The sequence below is a fragment of the Muscardinus avellanarius genome, assembly GCF_963383645.1.
Source record: "Muscardinus avellanarius genome assembly, chromosome: 4".
In the NCBI taxonomy this organism is placed as follows: domain Eukaryota; kingdom Metazoa; phylum Chordata; class Mammalia; order Rodentia; family Gliridae; genus Muscardinus; species Muscardinus avellanarius.
This window is the reverse complement of record NC_137789.1, coordinates 28,722,546-28,744,361: the sequence shown is the minus strand read 5'-3', so window position 1 is coordinate 28,744,361 and position 21,816 is coordinate 28,722,546. Positions and strand designations below refer to the sequence as shown.

The window sequence follows — 21,816 nt, the reverse complement described above, 5'->3', positions numbered from 1 at the left end:
GTGGCCAGAGGTCATGATTTTGTAATAGGTCACATCTCTTCTGGATCCCATGCCACCCTGAAGAGCTCCTTGGGATCAAATGCATGAACAATAAATGAAGTCTGTATAGTTTAGACACCACCTGGCCATCACTCACACTCCTCCCTCCCTCCTTTCTTCCTTCTCTCCTCTTATTTTTAAAGGCAAATTATAACATACATGTTTCTACTTACTGACATTAAAACAACCATCTAACTGAATAAACAAAAGAACTCCATTTTTATTTCAAATGCCCCAAATCTAATCAAGTAATAGTAAATAGTAAATTGTGAATTTTGGTTATACATACTTTGGTGACATTATTTGTAATTGTTAGATAAATTCAGTATTTAGAAAAGAGTAGCCCTTGATTTTGATGAAATTTGTTCTGTTAAAAAAAAAAGTCAAGCCAGGCATGGTGGCACACACTTGTAATCCCCACTCTTGGGAGGCAGAGACAGGAGGATCGCACAGGTTCAAAGCCAGCTGTGCTGGATTAACAGACCCTGTTTCCAAATAAAAAGTATAAAATAGGTCTAAGAGTGTAGCACAGAGGTAGAAGGGTTTTCAGGAACCCCAGTACCACCAAAAAAAAAAAAAAAAGTCATACTAAGCCAGGCATGGTAGTGCATGCTTGTAATCTCAGCATTTGGGAGGCTGAGACAGGAGGATCACGGTTTGTGAACAGACTTAGCTACTTAGTGATGTCCTTTGGAACCCAGTGAGATACTGTTTCAAAATGAAGAATAAAAAAATAGAACTTATAGTATAGGTCAGAGGTAAAATGCCCCTGGATTTCATCCCCAGTAATGCAAAATAAAAAAAGAAAAGAAAATGTCATACTCTATGGGTGGGAGTGCAAACTAGTTCAGGTACTATGGAGATCACTGTAGAGATTCCTCAGAAAACTGGGAATAGATCCACCATATGATCTGGCTATATCACTCCTGGGTATCTTTCCAACGGGGTTGAAATCAGAGAACTACAGTAACATTTGCATAACCATGGCACAATTTGTAATAGCCAAAATATGGAACCAACCTAGGTCTCCATCAACAGATGAATGGATTGCTAAATTATGAGAAATACACACAATGGAATTTTACTCAATTATAAAGAAGAACAAAATCATGTCATTTTCAAGAAGATGAAGACCTGGAGAGTATTATGTTAAGTGAGATTAGCCAAGCACAGAAAGAGAAGGGACTTATGTTTTCTCTATTATGTCCAAACTAGTGAGTATTAGGGATAACAGATGGATTCCAGATAATGGAGGGGAAACCTCAGCAAAGCTAGAAAGAAAGGGTAGGAGAGGAAGAACGCTGAGGTTAATTATTGGAAGAGTTATATTTGAATATGTGTATAAGTGTGAATGTAGCATGATCAACAGAGAATATGATGAACTCATTGTTGGGAGGGGGAAAGGGAAATGGGGGGAGAGCACCAAGACTGTGTGAATGTATGCCATTTTCAGTATAACCAACATAAAAATAAAATAAAGACAGAAAAGAAAAGTCATACTCTTTAAATATAAGTCTTTAATGATTTTCTTAAGGTCTCATTAATTACTGAAATCTTCACAAATTAAAAAAATAATTCTGATAAAATATGTGCTGACCTAATGAGCATACAGAAGGAACCTTAAAACAACTTGACCTTAAAATATGGAGAAAATCAGTGGCAATATGTTACTGAACTAAATATATAGACAGGTAATCACAATATAAATTATATAAATTATGTTGAGTAAATAAGCCTTTAAAAAAGTGGCTGTAGATCAAAAGGCAAATTGTCATATATATGATATATATGTGTGTGTGTGTGTGCGTGTGTATGTGTGTATGAATCTTAAAGGATTCATACAGAACAAAATAATTACTATCATTTTAACATAAAAGATGAGGACAACTAACTTTGCATATGCAAGTCAAAACTATTTTAGCATGTATTAAAAAGTCCAGATGTTCCCAAATTACACATACATCAATAGTGCATGTGAATCTTAGTTTTATTATTTTTTTTTCCTTCAAAATTCTAAAAACTAAGTTTTCAATGACTACCTTCACAGCCTAACAGATTATGCAGAAATGTGAAAAGATGTGCTATTGCAAAAATACATTACACTTAACTATTATGTAATTACCTAAGCTTATCAGACTGATGATACTAAATATAATGAATGTAATAAGAACTAATGAGATATTTGTTAATTGATTGTTTTTAATATAATACTATAATGTACAAAATTTAAAAGAAACCTGTAATTCTATATTATGAGTAATGTTGCAGGAAAAGATGTTTCTAGATTGACTAGAACATGTAGTGAAGAACATGAATAAGAAACAAATATAAAATACGCAGAAGTATGAGAAAAGTTTGAGGTAGTGAAAGCAACTTACAAAAAACCTCCTTATATAGAAAACCATAAAAGAACATAGAATCTCTGTGTGCCGCTGGAGTAATCTGAATATTACTTCAGGTGATTTAGAGATTCATGAACTTAAAGCTTAGGTAACTAAGAAACTGAACCACCAACAAAGATAGGAGGAAGGAAAGATTAACTGGCAAATATAAGAATGTTTTTATGTCTTTTCCAAGATTCCACATGTGAAAACTATTCTTCACAGAGAGTACGTTATGTGCCCCAATAAATATGCCTTCAGGGTGAGTCTTCTAGTAGCTGGAACTATTGGGGAAGGTAAACAAAGAAATACATTACCATCTTACTACTTTCAGTATTTTCAAGATGCACCACAAGTTGGAATTCTCTAAGAAATCTGAATATCAGTATGAACTCTATACAGCTAAGATTTGAGCCTTTCACAGTTATGAATGATAAGATTTTTACAATAAAATGGTGGGAGTAAAGTTTATCTTTATAGTGGATTAAACAATGTCTTTACAAATTCAAATCAACACAGAAGCTCAAGATATTGTCATATTTGGAAATAGGGTCTTTGCAGATATAATTAGTTAAGGATCAAAATGAGATCAAACTGATTCTGGTGGGCCCTAAATCCATCAAACAGTGTCATTATGAGAAGAAAAGAACACAGAAAACCACACAAAAAGAGAGGCAGAGAGACAGGGTCTTGTGAAAATGGAGTCTGAGATGAGAGTTATACAGTCATAACTTCAAGGACCTCAAGGATGGCTTGGAGACAGCAGAAGCTGGGAAGAGGCAAGGAAGGATGCTTCCCTAGAGTCTGCAGAAAGTGAGTGACGTGATACATTCATGGTTTCAAGCATCTACCTTCAGGAACTGGAAGGGAGCAAATTGCTATTGTTTTAAGCCACTGAGTTTGTGATGCTTTGCCATGGGAGCCTTAGGGCTCTGAGACATCCTCTTCATAGAAAATTCCTAGGAATTAGCCGGGCGTGGTGGCACATGCTTGGAATCCCAGCACTCAGGAGGCTGAGATTGGAGGAAAGCAGTTCACAGACAGCCTCAGCTACTTAGTGAGGCCCTTGGCAAATTAGTGAGAACTTGTTTCAAAAGTAAAGACTAAAAAAATAGGGCAGGGGGTGTGGCTCGGAGTTCAAATGCCCCTGGGTTCTGTCCCCAAATCCACAAAAAAAAAAAAAAGAAAGAAAATTCTTAAGAATTCAGAAGAATCTGACTGAAGAGAGATTGAGATTAAAAAAAATTGAAACTGATAATTTAAATAGGCAATATTACGTGTGAAACTAATTCAATATGTAATTAAGTATATCATTAATTGTGAATCATTTCTTATGATATTTTTAAATTCCATATTCTCCAGTCACTTAAAGGGTCTTGCTTTGCCAATTGGTCCAACTCAAATTCAACTTTTCTCTCTTATCTGTGTCTTTCTCATGAGGTTTTCGACTAAGTACTTCACTCTCTTTTATTTCAAGAAAAATTTAGCAAAGACAAACATTTCCCTCTAATGTGTACCTACTTTGGCTAGTATCCTATTTGTTGTTGGTTTTTTTCAGCCAAGATAAGTAGAACTCTAAAACATTTATTCCCCAATTTACTCATTCTCATCTCCTTGAAATCTAATTCAGGCCCTAATGTTCTTGGTATAGTTGTATTAATATTTTTCTCTCTGACACTGAACAGTTTTCTTACACTCTAAAGCATGTTATCTATATCAAATTTGAATAAAATAAACCTGGTTTCATATTTCGTGCACTAAAAATAATGCTGAACATTCAAGCAACCAAACTCTAAAGGAAAAATACTCAAGACTAAAAATTAAAAGATGAAGGGCAATTAAAATTTTAGTGATAAATAAGCTAGTTTCTTTTAATCCTAGAAGTCAAACAAAATAGCTTAACACTATAGAAGAAAATGGTAAGATATTAATAAACACTATTCAATTGATCCAGAACTATTGTTTTAAAAATATAAAAAATCTGAAATCCTATTGGATAAATATTGGTAAAGGGACCCTAATATCTTAAATTCAAATGAAATCTGATGTTGCTCCTGAATATCTTATGAACTAATGTTTATTTTTATCCAGGAAAACTAAAAGATAAGAATCGAGTGACAACATCACAGATACTCTACCAATCAATACAGTCACTTTATGTACATATTTAACTTATGAATCCATTTCTATACTAGACAAAACATGAAAAAATGAACACAATATACCATATGATGTATAAGCAACACAACTAGGTTATCTGCTATTATCTGAGGAAACTAGCATCTGTTTCTATGTTGGAGGAAAAATATCCCATTCGACTTAGTGACAGACAATATGGATGTGACATTCGTACAATACGTGATCTCGTAAGTCATGTGGAGTATTTTCATTGGTAATATTGATTATGTAGGATTTTCTCCTTATATACCCATTTTATAACCTTAATCCCAGGTAAAAATAAAATCCCAAAGAGTGAGCTGAGAGTATTTGACATATACCATAATAAAGATTTAAAAGTCAAGTTCTAAGATTATCTAATATATATATATATATATATATATATATATATATATATATATATGGAAAAGATCATAATTTGGGATAAATTAAAGGAGAAAACTATAAGAAGTGATATGTGCTGAAGTAACAATGAGAAGTGATAAATACCTCAGTGTGGCAACAGTAGGTAATTATTGCAAAGTAAAAGTAGAAAAAGGCAGAAACAAAATAAAATTTTGTTTTGTAGAGACCCACTGAATATTGTTTGATTATATCACATCAAAGAGTTAAAGGTAAGAGAAGTAAACAATTTTTATTTATTCAGTTCTACTACCCCACATGAAGAAAATTAGAAGAGAACATTAGATGATAGGATTATTAGATATTCACTGAAAATGTGAATCCAAAATATTTGTCATTATGTTTCTAATTTTCATGCTTTAGCTAAGTAATATGAATTTTTTATTTTTATTCATGCCATTTTAAAATCCCATTCAATATGATAATCTAGAACATGTTTTTTGTGGTACTAGGAATGGAACTCAGGGGCATTCTACCTTGAAGCTCCACTCTCAGACCTATTTCTCATTCTTTATTTTGAAATAAGGTCTCACTGAGTTGCAAAGAACTTCATTAAGTAGCTGAGGCTGTCTGTGAACCGCGATGCTCCTGTCTCAGCCTGCCAGATGCTGGGATTAGAAGTGTGCACCAACATGCCTTTTAATCTAGATAATTTTATTTTGTCACTTCTGTGGGATGGGGGGTTAGTATACAAGCTGTTATTTGTAAATGTGAACATAAAGAAAAGTGTGTATATAATTATACCTGTGTATAATATGTGCTGCTATGTCAATCATTCTAACACATTATATCATTTAAGTATAAAATAATCCTATGAGGTATTTATAAAAACTGAGAGATGAAAAAAATAAGACTTAGGTTGATAGAATTTGTCCAATGAAAATGAATAAGATGTTGAGTTGAGCTTGAGCCCAGAGATCTGACTGCAAAGTTGGCATTCTTAAACCCAATGATATTGAACATGAAATATAAAAAATATACTTTTGACATGCAACCTCATTTACTCTTTACAACGACTCCTCTCTACTAATACATTGATTCTCATTTCAAGAATAAAGACTGAATCTCAGAGAGATTCTCTAACTTGTTAGATAGCAGATAGCCAAGATGTAACAGCTGAAATTAGAATCCAAGTTTTTAAATTCACAAATAGCTTATAAGGAAGAATGATGCAACATCTGTAAAATATAATCAGTTTCATTTTTAATAAGCCAAAGTATTTACCCCAAAATAATCTAAGACTTGCTTAGAAAAATCTTTTAAAAACCACTAGTTTTTTGTCTAAATACCATCATCTTTATATTAACAGAATTAAACTCACTTTGTGTTAACCTGCCAAAATAAAAATTTAGCAATCTCTTCATTTATTTTTCTTTTAATCATTGATTTGTTTGTTTGTTTCCCTACCTACTGTTTCTAAGCATACATGGGTTATTGTCAAACATCGCCAGGATGACCAGCATGTCTTCATGTCAAAAAATAAAATCACTAATTTTCCTCTTTTTCATCCTTTGGCCATATGATACCCCCAAAAGAACATATGAAAGAACAAATTAATGGCTTCCAATGATAACTTTGAGAGTCATGGAGTTTTCTAGATTATCACTGCTAAGATTCTGTCAACAGCATGGAACATTTTTTGGCATCTGGGGACCATAAACTTCTCTAACAAAGGGAAAACTGTCTTGGGCACCAAAGGCAAAAAATAAACCCAATGAAGAGAATGATATTCTTCTTTCTAACTGGCATCCTCTCTACTATCAAACAACATGAACCTGATGAAACCCATCAATGGTAGGGGAAAGAAATACTGTGTACCACAAAGAACAGCTGCCTTGCTAACACTGCATCATCACTCTGTTGAAATGTTAAAATGAAAAGTCTATTTCTTTACTTCTGATGACAAAGCTCTCAATTAAGCTGAGGTTCTTGGACTTGATTCAGATGAAAGAAAAGAAGGTAGTATCTGGTTTTAAGAAATTGGACTGGAAACATCAGCTTATTTTATATTTCTGCGACAGAAATGTTAAGTCAAGATGTTATCCAACAATTTTTAATGATAAAATCCATGTCCTTCAGCTAAAATCCTGAGTCACCCGGACCCAGACATTCATGACAGCTATAACAAATCCTTTACCAGTAACACAATGTTGTAAATCTAAATTCTAGAAGTTTATGAACTTTCAGCCTCTCTCACATACCTGACTGCTCACTAAATTTCCCTTGACTATCCATGCATGAACTAAGCTTAATCTGGGTTAGATCCAGCTGGATCTCAAATCCAAAACCTTTAGAAGCCAGATAGGTGACTTCTAAGTCTTGTGATTAGGGAGTTGTAAAGGCAGCAAAGGACGCATTGTCTTCTTAGTGCCAATGCAGAACAGATTGTCAGGTTGACAAGATGAGCTGAAATGTTCTTTGTTGCCTTTTTAAACTCATTCACGTCCCAAGAACTAGACACTGACAACCAAAATTCCCTTTTATCTGGAAATATATTAATAAACTAAAAGACAATATATGATTGCTCTATACATAATTTTGTTATTGTTTTGTTTCTCTATGTAACTATGCACATTTTGCAAAGCAGACTTTGCTTTATGCTCTGGTAATTTTGGAAATTCCAATATGAAGGCACTTGCAAGGTTACTGGATAGACTTATTTTTAAAAATTAAAAACAATCCTGTTTTCATTTTTATATTGTTGTTCACCTGTGTACTTGACTGTTAATTCACGTAAAATGACCTGAATTATGTATTATTACATAGACTTTCTAGAAAAGAATTGCAAAATACTTCATGAGTAGTAGATATTTTTATAAAATTCTTTCATATATCATGTAGTAAAAAATGAAGTCTGTCTTGAATGAAATACTATGTGGTGAGATGAATCTTACTTACCAAACTCCTTTGGAACAGCTATAGAATAAACACAATTATGTCCGACACTGTAATTTTTTGGGTAGTTTGGTGACACAACAGTTCCTTCTGAACCTGTTGAACGACTTCCACAGGGTGCTGGGGGAAAAAATAATTACTTTTAGAAAATATAAAATTCATATTATGAATATCTTTTTGATATAAAAATAGGACTCTTAGATTTTAAGGTGTTTAAGTCAGTTATATCTTTGAACAAGTTTATCCAATGTCAAATATTTTAAAAATAAATATATTCGCATATGGAAAACCTCATAACTATTCAAATTTAATATTCCCCAAAGAAAAAAATAAAATAATAATAATGTCATAATGATTTATCTCTAAATGTAATAGTGGTGGTCTTACTTTCATTGATGACAAGACTGGACTTAACCATCTTCTTATAATGATGAGAAATTAATATGCAGGTAGGAAATTGTTTTACTTGCTGTCAGGCCTTGAAACTTGACTCAAACTCAACCTTAGTTATGCTGCTGCCAAATTTAGCATTTCTATATATGGGACACGAATGGCTTTACAAATATATTCACTCACTTTGAATATTTTATTGCCTCAACAATCTTTAACTATATAATTTACCTTGAGGTGAAATTAGTTGCTGGTGGTGCCTTCAGGAAGACTTACTGGCTACCTCAGGCTCAAATATGGTTATGTTCATTAAAAAAATGAGGATGACACCAATTCTCTGTTAAATTTTTAGGTAGTGGTCTTGTCATTTATAAGCAAAGGAATGAATTAGGATTTGTAGTTCTGGAACTCAGACAGAGACCAGAGCTACTTAATGGAGATTCATGTGTCTATGGCATGCTTTAATTGAATGAGATCATGTAGAAAAGTATGTAGAATGAGAAGTAATGGCCAAAGAAGATGTTCTGCAGAATATCAAATATTGAGAATTAGAAAAAATAAAAGGGTGATTATCAAGAAAGTCTCTTGGGAACATGGAACAAAAAAGTTTCACTTAAAAAAAAAGTCTGAAGGGTTAAGTGTTTCAAAGTAGTTAATAAATGAAAAAGGAGTCTTGGTATCTGGACTATAAGGGAGTGGGTATAGGCTTCCTATTCTTATGGTTTTTGTGAGGAGGGATTTTCTTAAACACACTTTTTCATCATGTCTGCCCATTGTTAGAGTTTCTGATTGGTGGACCCTCAAAAGGAACTTCTACTTTCTTTCCGGTTCAGAGCCATCCTGCCTGTCATGTCTATTTACTAGACTACTCACTGGCCCACTCTAAGTTTTTTAGGGAGTGTCTTCCCTAGGGGAGGATGCCTTCTTGGGGAGGGCTGTGAACTCTTGTTACTGCCTTTCATCTTTTTTTTTCTTTTTGTGCCACTAGAAACTGAACCCAGGGACATTCTAATTATGAGCTATACCTTCAGCCCTATTTTATTTTGAAGTGGGGTCTCAGTAAGTTGCAGAGGGCCTGACTAAGTTGTTGAGGCTGGTCTTGAACCTGCAACCTTCCTTTCTCAGCCTCCCAAATACCGAGATTATAAACATGGGCCACTATGCCAAGCTTTCCCCTATATTTTGTTAGTATCAAAGCTAATTAATTAATATTATTCAGCCTGTTTTTTCTTTGGCTTTGGCTTTGAACTTGTGTAGGGAGGACAAGATATAATTTATTTTTCTGCTCATACACCAAAAAAAGGTTTTTCATGTCTTGAGTTGTTTCATCTAGAGCAGCTTTCTGCAAATTACAGCCAGCAGGCAACACATGCCCCACGGACCAAGAAATGTTTTTTTTTTTTTTTTAATATTTTTAGAGTTACAAACAAACAAAAACCATAGCAGAGTATGTCAGGCATGTGGTCAGCTAAATCCAACATTGTATTTGGCCCTTTACAAAAAAAGATTGTAAATGTTTGAGCTAGATCTTCTGAACTATATTAAAGGAGTAGAAGCTAGATTATTATTGGATAAAGAATAATCTGTATATAGTGGAATATAAAAATTATCAGAATCTTTAACCCGTAGGAGAATGAAAGGATGGGGGTTGGAGATGGCCAAGCTCTTTGGATGTTTTTGTTTTGTTTAGTAAAGAAAACGTCATTGCAAAGGGAAGATCTGGAGTACTGGTGTAGAGATAAAATCAGGAACAAAAGAGAAAAGAATTTAGTTTAATGGTACCAGGCTTGAACACACCTTATACATGCTAGGCAGGCTCTCTAGCACTGAGCTACATCACCATCTCTTTTGAATTTTTATTTTGATGCAGTGTCTTGCTAAGTTGCCCAGGCTGACCTTGAACTTATAATCCTTTTGCCTCCAGGAGTCACTTGCATCACTGACAAACTCCACCAAATAGCTTTAGACAATAGTAGAAATTTTTTCTGTGACTTGAGAATAGTGTCAAAACCTGAAAACCTAAGTATGAGTTTTGAGTTAGGAATGTATTTATGTTAATGCTTGACTTCCTTCCTTCCTTCCTTCCTTCCTTCCTTCCTTCCTTCCTTCCTTCTTTCCTTCCTTCCTTCTTTCCTTCCTCCCTTCGTCCTTCCTTCTTTCCTTCCTCCTGGGATAGAAACCAGGACCTCCTGCACCTGGACGACTATTCTACCACTGTGCTACATCCTTATCCAGTTTTTTCTTTAAGAATTACTCAATGCAGTAGTATGTTAAGTGCCTGAGGAAGAGCTGTGACAGTTTGAAAAAGTCAAAACTTTTGATAGATTCATAACCCCAGTTTAAAAATATAGTTATCTATTTAAAACATACCAACAGGATATTGTATTGCATAGGATGGCTAATGAATGTTCTGCCCTTTTTTAAAAAAATTACTATAAAAGGTTATTAAGTAGTTAGAATTAAATACTCTAAAATTAGTACTTTCCAGAAACAACAAATTGACAGTGATGATAATAACCCTAGATGCATCACTCTCATCATTCCTCATTGTTTGAGATTAGAGTAGTCAGGTATATTCCTATTTTGGCACTGATAACTTTATTCAGCTGATAATACTACTGATGAGAGAATCGTTCAAGAAAGAGCAGTGTGTTTTATTTTAACTTTCTTACTGATTTTAAGGTGCTCCAAAATTAAAATTATAATACTTTGAAGGTACATGACAAAAACTCTTATTTTTATATTTAGAATGTATGAATAGAAATGAGAGTTTCTAGCTCAAGTGCAATTCTGCAACTTAGTCATGAACATTCTACCATCTCACATTAATATGTAGCCATCACACTTGATTTGTTTCAGATACTGTAATTTGCATAATGGACATTTAGGACAGCTTTTATTGAAAAACTCATTTATAAATATGAAAGCTTTTTATAAACCATCAATATATGTGAGATTGCAGTTTAATCATATGTTTTTCTGGTTGCTAATATTATGTCAGATTCTCTTATTTGTACTAAGTAGCCTTCTGGTCAGTGCCTATACCGTGGACAAATTTGTACTAAATAATACAGAATATTAGTGACTGGTAATAATTATACAATATGTAATTGATATAAATAAAGGTAAATTATGGCCCAAGATCTATTATAATTTGGTTTTTATTTATAAAATATAAATGCAATGATTAAGCCAAGACAACTTCACTGATTCTCCTAATATTGCTCTCTAGTAACTTTTTATATTTTCATTACTTTTTCATTTCATCTTAGTGACCAGTAAGGAAAAGGGCAGCCTTTGTTTTTCTTGTTCTTAAAAATAATAGTAGATCAAAGCAAACTATAACTTTTAATTCAACTCTAACTTTTGTTTTTGACATGCCACCTATACCTCTAGTTCTTTGGCCAAACTGACAATTGTTTTCTCTAAACAGTTTATACCCATTAAAATACATTAAATAAGATCTGTTCCTTATTATAATTTATGAGGCATATAAATCCACATTTTTATACCATGCTTTATCTAACACATTTGAGCATAGAAAACTTTTTTCCAATAACATCTCATGGGAGCAATGTTTCTCAGAAATAATTTTGCAAAATGTCAGATAGTTAATAATGTTAGAGTAATTGATTATAAATAAGTATGATTTGAAGCACAGAAGAACTGTATTTTATGCATACATAGAGGGTCAAATGATTTTAGATATTTCAAATGTCAATTTTAACTTTTAAGATCTTATTCTTTACCTCCTTTTTCTAACTTTGGGGTCCATTAATGGATTTGTTGCTTATCCTCTTATGTAATGTATTAGCTTCTATCTTCTCTGCCACTATGTCAACCATGATTAAGACTCCGGATCATTTTTAACATGGGCCTTTCAAATAGACTCCTAGCTCTGCTCATCACCATAACTTCATGCTTCTGCTAATGATATTTCTAACTCACATGTTTCTTCTTCCTTCTTAGGACACTGTAAGTAAAAAGTAAATTCTCCAAATATATCTGTTAGATGTTTAAATAAACTGTACTTAAATAAGTAGTATACTATAAAATGATGTTCCACTATGATCACATAACACAAACATATTGTCTAGTTGAAATTACCCCAGGTAAATCACAAATCCAGTGCAGAATTCAAATACATCCTCTTATCATGCTACGACAATTTATAGTTGCAAAATCACACTAACATTTTATCAGTCTGAGTGTACTTTCATTGAGTAAGTGAAGTCAACCACACGGTTTACTTTTTTTTCTTGTTTTCTTTTTGTTTGTTTCTTTTTTAAAAAAAGTGTATGGATTTGTATGTATAAGTAAAATGTGTCCATGATACAATTAAACTGCATATATGCTTGTTTTACTCTTGAATTATGCAAGCAGTGCTACAGTTGATAGATGTGGTATTTCCAGAGAAATCAGAGCATGAGATGCAACCAGGATTTATGGTTTCTAATCATCTAGGGAAAATCACTTTCCACCTGTGGTTTGAGCAGGGTTATGTGTGTAGGATGGAGGAGGAGGACGGAAGATGAATAAGAACAAGAGGTACCTTACTAGTGAGTAAAAGAGAATATCAAACAATTTATAAGGAGGAGATTCTGTCTGAATGTTCAAGGATTTTAGAGTATTATACGTGCACCATAGCCTCAAGCTACTTACAATTACATTTTTGTCTCTTCACCTGTGTAATGCATAATTTATTATCAAATATACTCTATAATGAAAATTATTATATAATGTGTAAATTATTCTCAGAAAGCAAGTTAGGTACTTTTCAAAATGATGACTTCTTGCAGGTCACAAAAGAGCAAGGTGGTATATTAAATCAATAATTTACTAGATGTGACCTGTGATTCCTTCGGTTTGCAAGAACTGCTGTACCTTATAAAACTGCTGGTCTACATTTAGTAAATTACTTATTCCCTGATACACCCTGATTCAGTGTCACAAATCATAAATCCTAGTAGAGAATGTGTTTGAAGTTCTATCTCACACAGAACAATTTTTAAGACAAAGCCTTTTTCTAATTCTTAAACTATTCAATATGAATTAAAATTCAGACAGATGTTAATACTAGTATTAATTTAAAGATTAAAATTACTTCCACATCCTTTTCTCCTATTTTCAAAGCCTAGATCTTTGTGAAAATACCTATCTAGCCATTTTTATGCTCCTATTTGTGTAACCTACCTAAATAAACATAAGTACCTAACTTTATCTGCCTGAGATGACAAGCCTCCAATGCTATTTTGCCATCATAGAGTTAAAAAGGACTTTGATTTATAAACTGCTAAAATAAGTATGTTCTTTATTTAATCTTCAGTTTTCTCTGCATTATTTATAAGCATTCATACTTTTATTTGGAAAACTGTAAGAATAATATTGATATGAATTTTCTATTGCCTCATCTGTTCACCTAAACAAAGAAATGGCTATCGCCAGTCTCCATTCCTCTTGAATAGATTTTATGTTATAATTTCACATTTTAATACTAAAAATTTCTATCACAATGTGATATCCAAATGCTTATAAACTGTTTTAATGATTCAATAATCCAACTTCTACATCTGTCACCTAACTGATTGCTGGACTAAGTCACTTGACTGCTGGATAGCAAGGCGTTGCTTGCATCTCTCAGAACTCTGTATGTGGTTTTTCCCAACAAAGAGCATGTGTGCTGCAGAGAAAGAAAAGTCTATAGCAAAGGCATATGAATAGTTATATTTGTGGGACAGTCCTTTCATATTGACATACACAAATTCTGTTAATCATAATAGTTTTGGGGGTGTGAACAGTTAACCTATGATATCTATGTAACTCATTTTATAACTTCATTTTTAAAACTGGGATATATTTCACATATCACAAAGTCACCTTTTTAAAATGCAAAATTGAGTGGTGCTGAGCACACTCACTAGTTGTCTGAGCAACACCACTATCTAATGATACAACATTTTTATCATTGTGAAACAATTCTAATACTCATGAATAATCATTAGTCTATGAATTTTGTAATAACTTGTGCATGAGAAGAAAATTTCTTAAAGTGACTCAAATTATTAGTGTTTTTTGAAATTAAAATATTTTATCACTTAGTTGATGTCTTATTTCTCTCCTATCATTGCTCTTTAGTGATAATGACCTGTTATAATTTTAAAATATACTTAAAACAACTAATGTGTTAGTATAATAGTGATTTTATAGAAAAATACTCTAATAATTTGAATCCTACCAAATATCACAATTGCTCCTTTCTCAGAAAAGTTATCTTTAATTTCAGACTTGTTCAAAAGCTCTTATAATGTATCACTCCATCAATAATTTCAAGATAGCGCTGGGCGTGGTGGTGCACGCTTGTAATCCCCGCGCTTGGGAGGTGGAGACAGGAGGATCAATCACACAGATTCGAAACCAGCTGCTTAAGATACTGGCTTAAGATACCCTGTTTCCAAAGAATAATATAAAAAAATAGGTTTCTGAGAGTATAGACCAGAGATATAAGGGTTTTCAGGAACCCCAGTACCACCAAAATAAATAAATAAAGAAACAAACAAACAAATAAACAAATAAAATAATTTTAAGACAAAGTCTATAGTTTGTAAATTATGTTTGTAGTTATGTATCTATATTTGTGGCTTTTTGATTAAGGTATATGTCAATCTCTAGTTTCATGATCTATTAAGTCAAAGTTATCATATCTTTCTTGCATATCATTTGAGTATCTGAAATCTATCATAGTATCTTTATATGTAGACTTCCAATAAATGTCATATTAGAAAAATAATATAGCTTTTTAACATCTTGGTATTTACTAAATACATAAAATATAAAACAAAATTTTAAAACCCTTTTTTTGGGCAGCATAGTGTAATACATTATATATTCAAAGAACACTTTGAAATCAGAAATTTTAAAGTTTAAAGTTTAGCTTCACTATTATTGACTGAATAGCTTTGAGAAAGAAGGAAATATAAAGGAGTTTTGGAACAGAAAGTATCTGTTAGATCAGGTGAGGTTAGATAAAACAAATTAAAGAACTTTTCTGACCTATCACACTTGTAATCTCAGCATTCAGGAGGCTGAGACCAGAGGATCGTGGTTCGCGGACAGTCTCAGCTACTTAGCGAGGCCCTCTGCAACTCAGTGAGACACTATTTTAAAATAAAGAATAAAAATAGGGCAGGGGGTGTAGCTCAGAGTTAGAATGACCCTGGATTCCATCCCCAGACCCGCAAAAAAAGAATTAACTTGATCAGTCTTAACGTGATACAAAGCTTACAAAAAATAGCAGGAAGAATTTAGTTATCTACCACACTTCCAAATTCTGGGAGGGAGGAAGGGAAGGAAAGAGGAAGGAGGGATGAAGGAGAAGGGAGGGAGGAGGGAAAAAGAAGGAGGAGAGGAGAGGAGAGGAGAGGAGAGGAGAGGAATGAAGAGGAGAGAGAGAGAGAGAGAGAGAGAGAGAGAGAGAGAGAGAGAGAGAGAGAGAGAGAGAGAGAGATGCGAGAGATGCTTATTTGACTTTACTACAAGGGCACCGATGTCTTTTAATAGGAGGAGCTTCTGGCTCTTACTTTTCTATTATGTTTCCCAAAGGATCAAGAGCAGAGAACCCTGCTCCATCCCAAGGGAAGAGGAAGTTACAACCTCAATTCAGTTTTCCCGGAGACATGGGAATCACTTCTTGGCTGTTGACGGTCAAAGTGTATACTGTCTTCTTTTGTTCATTCTTTATCACTTAGAAGGTTAAGTGTGTATGTGGGGATAGCAAAAGCTAATACTACTAGAAAAAGGGAGGAGAATCTGTCTAACATCTCTATTTTCTTATAATTCAGGGGCTGTTTTACTTATTCTATGAATTTGATGGGAAAGAAAAATATCTATATGCCCTCTAACTCCTATTTGACTTTTTCCCAACTAAATTTTAAGATGAAGTTTCATTTTAAATATTGGAGACAAAGCCAAGTATTAGGAGTAACTAGAATCTTGTCAGCAACAGAAATTAAAGATATTGTATATTACCTTATATAGTTGCAGATACCTCAAAATATTTTAGGCTTATTACTACTGAAAATTGAAGTAGTTATTAGATCTACTGCTAAAACTCCTAATTTAATGCCTTAATTATAAATGCATAAATTGTTTTAAATTATAATTTTATGTACTTTGATAACTATCATAAAACATAATTGATATCTCTTCAAAGCTACGTGTTTTTATTTTACCTTATGTGCTTACAAATTTGATGCTAAGTAGAGGGAGTCCTGTTGGGTTATTAGCATGCACAAAGACTTTAGAAACCCACTCCATTTAGATTATTCTTTTTGTGTGTGTGTGTGGTATTGGGGGTGGAATCCGGGAGCTTTACTACCTCTGGGCTATACTCCCATACCTATTTTATACTTTATTTGGAAACAAAGTCTAAGTTGCTGAAAGCCTCACTAAGTAGCTGAGGCTGGCTTTGAACCCGTGCGATCTTTCTGTTTGAGCCTCCCAAGTACTGGGCTAACAAGCATATGCCACCATGCCACCCCATTTAGATTATTCTGAAATACCTTTCTTTTCTCTTTGTCAATATATGTCTACTCTTACCATCAAAATAAGTTTCTTCAAAGATTATATCTTTGGCCTATGAAGATCTGGAAAATAACTAGTTACATTGGAGAATTTCTTATTTCTTGTTCTTTTGTCTGTTTTCCTAACAGCAAACATTAGTTCATCTCTGAATAAAAAAGGTTCCCAAACTCTGTTTTTAACTTGGGAAGAAATAACTAGTCCTGGAATTGGCTTGAGCTTGCAGCTAGTTAGAGCCACAGCCTAAGTATAACTTGGGTTTATCCACTAATGCCTTTGTGGTTCAGTTTAATACACAAAACTTGTGTTTTGAGATTAGAGAACAAATTCTCAGTTGCAAAATAGAGAGCTCTATTTTGTCTTTTTATTTTTATTTTTTTCTTAGTACTCGGGATTGACCCCAGGGGTATTCTAACACAGAGCTACACCTCCAACTCTTTTCATTTTTTGGCTTTTTGAAACAAGGTATAGTAGATTGTGAAGTCTCTTTTCTCTAAGTTGCTGAGGCTGGCCTTGAATTTGAGAACCTCTTGGCTCAGCCTCTCAAGTACTAGGATTTCATAAGTGCTCCGCCAGCCCGGCCTGTCATTCTGTAAGAATATACCTTCCTTAGGAATCCTGGAATGAATGGTTTGCTGATTGACATGAAAGTGTGTTTGGAGGAAATTTTGTTTACCAAATGGGAGGGAAGCTTCAAACTACTTCCTTTCTCAAGAGTATCTCTGTGAACGCATAAGAGATAGACCTTTTGATTTTATAGTGCAAGGTCACCAGCCTTCTGACTTGGACACTGGTTTTTATATAAGGTATAAAGAATTTGAAGTGCATTAATTTGTCTCTCAAGAGAAATACAGTAAATTTTAATAGTTCTTTCTTTTACTTTATAAATAAATCTGAGAGCCTAATCAGTCTTTGGATGTTTCTTGCAAACTGTATGTGATGTGCATTGCATTATAGATATATTTATTTTATAATAAAATTGCTTTTTCTCTTTTCTAGACTCAGTAAAATGAATTGTCAGTAGGGTTTTTTCTCAGTTTTTTATTTGGTATTTTTGTAATTTGACATCATGTTGGGGGATAGAAGCACACAGGCACACAGCTCTTGGAGCACTTCCTGGAATTTTATTTCTGTAACATTAGTAAAGATTGGCTCTTTTTGGATTTCTTGTCTTATTATCTTAATACCATTCAAGTCTTTCCATGACTTCTAAGATTTACTGATACATACTTTACTTTCTTCATCTATAAGGAGAGAATCACTAGGATAATTCAACTTTCTGTGTAAGTAAAATTTTTTCAATATGTCTGCAAACTGGCAGTATATCAGGAAGATACATTTGAGGTCTGTATTAAATATAGACTACATGAGAGTGGACAGTGGGAAACATTTTAATACAATAACAGGCCATGTGACCATATGGTTTAAGTAGGATCTAAGTTGATCCCAAGTTAGTAGTCACAAAAAAATGCTGTAAATTATAAGCATTGATTTGCAATCACATTTCTTTTCATGAGGGCTGTTCTACATAGTATGCTCAGAATTCCCAGCAGCAGGGACTTATTTATAACAATGTTAATGAATCTCTAGACTAGTATGCTAGAGGCCAACTGGAGAGATAATGTATGTAAGAGTGCCTGCAAAATAGCAGGTGCTGAATAACATTAGCTTTCCTTCTCGATTCCTGTTAAATAATAGTTTCTCAGAATTAAACAAAAATGAAACATACTTTGCTTTTATCCCAATGCAGCCTTAGTGTTTTTTCAATAAAAATATATTATGCTTCAGTATAGAACATGAATATGATACATAATTTGCGTAATATAGCTGTGAACAAAATTACTATGGGCTGCTTAGGAAAGGCAGATATATTGATGATATTTAGTAATAATTTACTATGGGGCCTCTGTTTTATAAATTTTTCATCTAAATCTTTTAATTATATCACATATTTAAATGACATCAAATGTGAAATGGCTCAGCATATTAGACTAGATCATCTTCATAGGTATTCATAATAGAATGATATTTCTTTCACATCTCAAAGAATATATAAACCTCAAGGACATTTGAAATAAATTTTTTAGCCCAAGGTAAGTCACACCATTTAAAAAGAAGACCTGGGAACCCAAGTTCAGTTAGCTACTTCTTTATAGATCCAAACAATATGCTATCAGTAAGAGATGGTAATTAAAGATTATTCTAAAGTTGGAAATCTATGATTATAAAACCTATTTTATATTTGTTGGCTTGTTTGTTTCAAAGCCTTCTCTTCCACTGATAGGATAAAAGCGGTCTCCTCTTAAATGTGTTTATCATTCCACATATGAGTAGGAAGTGAACAGGGAGTGGTGCCAGATGACTAAAGAATGTCTATCGTAACACACTATTGTTTACATACCCTGAATAGATTTAAAGGTCACCAGTTATTGAGTTCCTTAATTTCTTTTTTTTTTTTGGGGGGGTAATCCAGGATTTATATTAACATGAGTGATATGAAGGTCCTAAAATAATAGCACAGCAGATTTTCAAAAAAATATAATTAACACTGGCTAGGTATATCTGTTAAGGCTTTGTATTTTGTACAAAATTCTATTTATGATAAAATATAAAATATAGTTCAGATGAACAAATGTACCAGTTTATGTGGTAATATATCTTGATTATCATACTTAGCCTGAAGTACCATGTTAAAAATAATGAGAAACCTTTGTCATTTAATCTTAATGACATACATCTACTTGCAAAACATTTAATAAAGTGCTCTAAGTTTGAATGCACCTTGCCCTACAATTTATGTATTGGAAACTCAATCCTCAGTGAAAAAGTGGTGAAGTGCTTAGGTCTTGAGCTCTGTCCTCATGAATAGATTAATGCTATTATCATGGGAGTGGGCTAGTTAGTATAGGAGTAAGTTCCTGCAAAAAGGGTGGGTTTTGGTTCCTTCCCTTCCTCTCTACCTCTGTCTCTATACCTTGAGTATTCACATACTGCATACACTTGCCCTTCTGCCTTCTACCATGGGATCACACAGTCAAATCCCATCATAAAGATATCATTCTACCTTGCCAGTCATTGGTCAGACTTCCCAGCATCTATCAGATATTCTCAATCTTATTTGGCTTATCATCCCTTGTTCAGAAAATAAATAATAATAACAATAAAAAATAAAAATAATAATAATAATAATAATAATAATAAAACATACTCCAATGCTCCCCTGAAAATCTACTTTCTTTCTTTTTATTTATTTATTTTTTTGGTACTGGTGATTGAACCCAAGAGCATCATTCTACCTCTGAGCTACATTTACAGTCCTATTTTATATTTTATTTTGAAACAAGGTCTTATTAAGTTGTTGAGGGCCTTGCTAAATTTCGGAGATTGGCCTTCAGCCTGAAATCCTTCTGTCTCTGCTTCCTAAGTACTGAGATCACTACCACACTAAACAAAAAAATCTATCTTTTTTAGGCAAATAAATAAAAAAAGTGCTGATGACTTTGCCTTTTTTATGCATCTATATTTATTCCAGTGCTCTACCCAGTGGGAGACATCACCCATTGGGAATCAATAATTCTAGAGTCATGAATCTGTATTCTTTATAAATTATTAAATATTTTGTTATAGCAGCGCATCATGGACTAAGATACCAACTAAAATCTTCCAGGTACTCTTGGGCTCTAGAGATACAAAAGTGTCATTACATTGTCCTTTACAGAACTAAGCAGCCTACAGACAGGATGGTGATTAAAATTATGGATGGACAATAAGACTGCTAGGCATGTGTGACTTTTAACAAGAAACCAGACCTCTCTATTCCTCATTTCCTCATTTGTAAATGAGAATATTAATAGTTCTCACACCATGGAGTGTGGTGAACTATAAAAGCTCTTCATAATTGTTCAAATACCCTTCCATGCTGTGTTCCTAGTACTCTGTTTTTATATTGCTAACAGTGGAATTTAGATGTCTTGTTAAACTATAAACTTTTTAAAATTTAAAATCATGTTGAATTCATGTCTTTATCCATAGTACTTATAGGCACATAATTGATACTTTTAAAAATACCTGAAAAGATGGGGGAATGAACAAATGTTTTGATTGTTTCTTTGGAACAGTTTATGACATAGTGTTTCTTTAACAAGCCAAATATGTTCCTAGGGTTTTATAATTTCCAGTCAATTCAATGTTTGCTGTATGCTATAGCAATGGGAAAAAATAAAAAATATTGTATTGGTACGCTAAAGAGTACTGCCAAATTTTGTGATTCACTTTTTATAGTTTTGAGACCCTGAGAGTTCTTGGATAGATATCAAAGATATATATCTTTGCCAAAGGCATATCATTGCATTTTTTCATACAGACAACTATTCCATCCTGGGAACTGTGGGAAGCATGGATAAGGTGAATAGAAAAGAAATTTTTTTAATAATAAAGGCAAATGGTTAAATGTCTGAAGGAAAGAAGAGAACTAGCCAGGCTGAGAGCTGTAATAAAAATATTACAGACAGTAAGAACAGCAAGTGCAAAATCTCTGAGTCACAAGTATGATCACTGCTTTGAAGAAACATCAGGGAAGCCAGTGTCACTCAAAGAGTGTGGCAGAGGGAGAGACTGGTAATGTCAGGGTAGGTGGAGTAGAGCTTTATATTATAGGATCTTTGGGGTTTGTTATGATTTGGCAAGCTATTGATGGGTTTTGAGTAATGTAATATACTCAAATGTAATATATAATTTATATATTTATATAAATATAATCTGACATATGTTTTTAATTTAATGATTACTTTTGTGTTCAGAAGATATTATATGAGGAACTAGGGAAAGAAAAGATCTAGATAGAAGAGAGACTAAGCGGTAAAGATAGCTAGGTTCTCTGAGGGCTCAGCTATGTCATTAGATGAAATACATTGATGCAATATGATTAGGTAAAATAAATCAAGTAACAGATATT

General features: G+C 33.3%; 1 protein-coding gene across 3 annotated transcripts in view; it reads right to left on the bottom strand.

Annotated features, from left to right (window-relative positions):
* The window catches only part of CSMD3 (CUB and Sushi multiple domains 3), a gene marked incomplete at both ends in the record, with an annotated part of 1,156,743 nt that overhangs the window by 255,237 nt on the left and 879,690 nt on the right, over positions 1-21,816 (bottom strand). For all 3 annotated transcript variants that reach the window (XM_080694904.1, XM_080694905.1, XM_080694906.1), the window contains one exon: positions 7,899-8,015. In XM_080694904.1, coding sequence (XP_080551030.1) covers positions 7,899-8,015 — 117 coding nt within the window. The remainder of the gene's footprint in view (positions 1-7,898; positions 8,016-21,816) is intronic.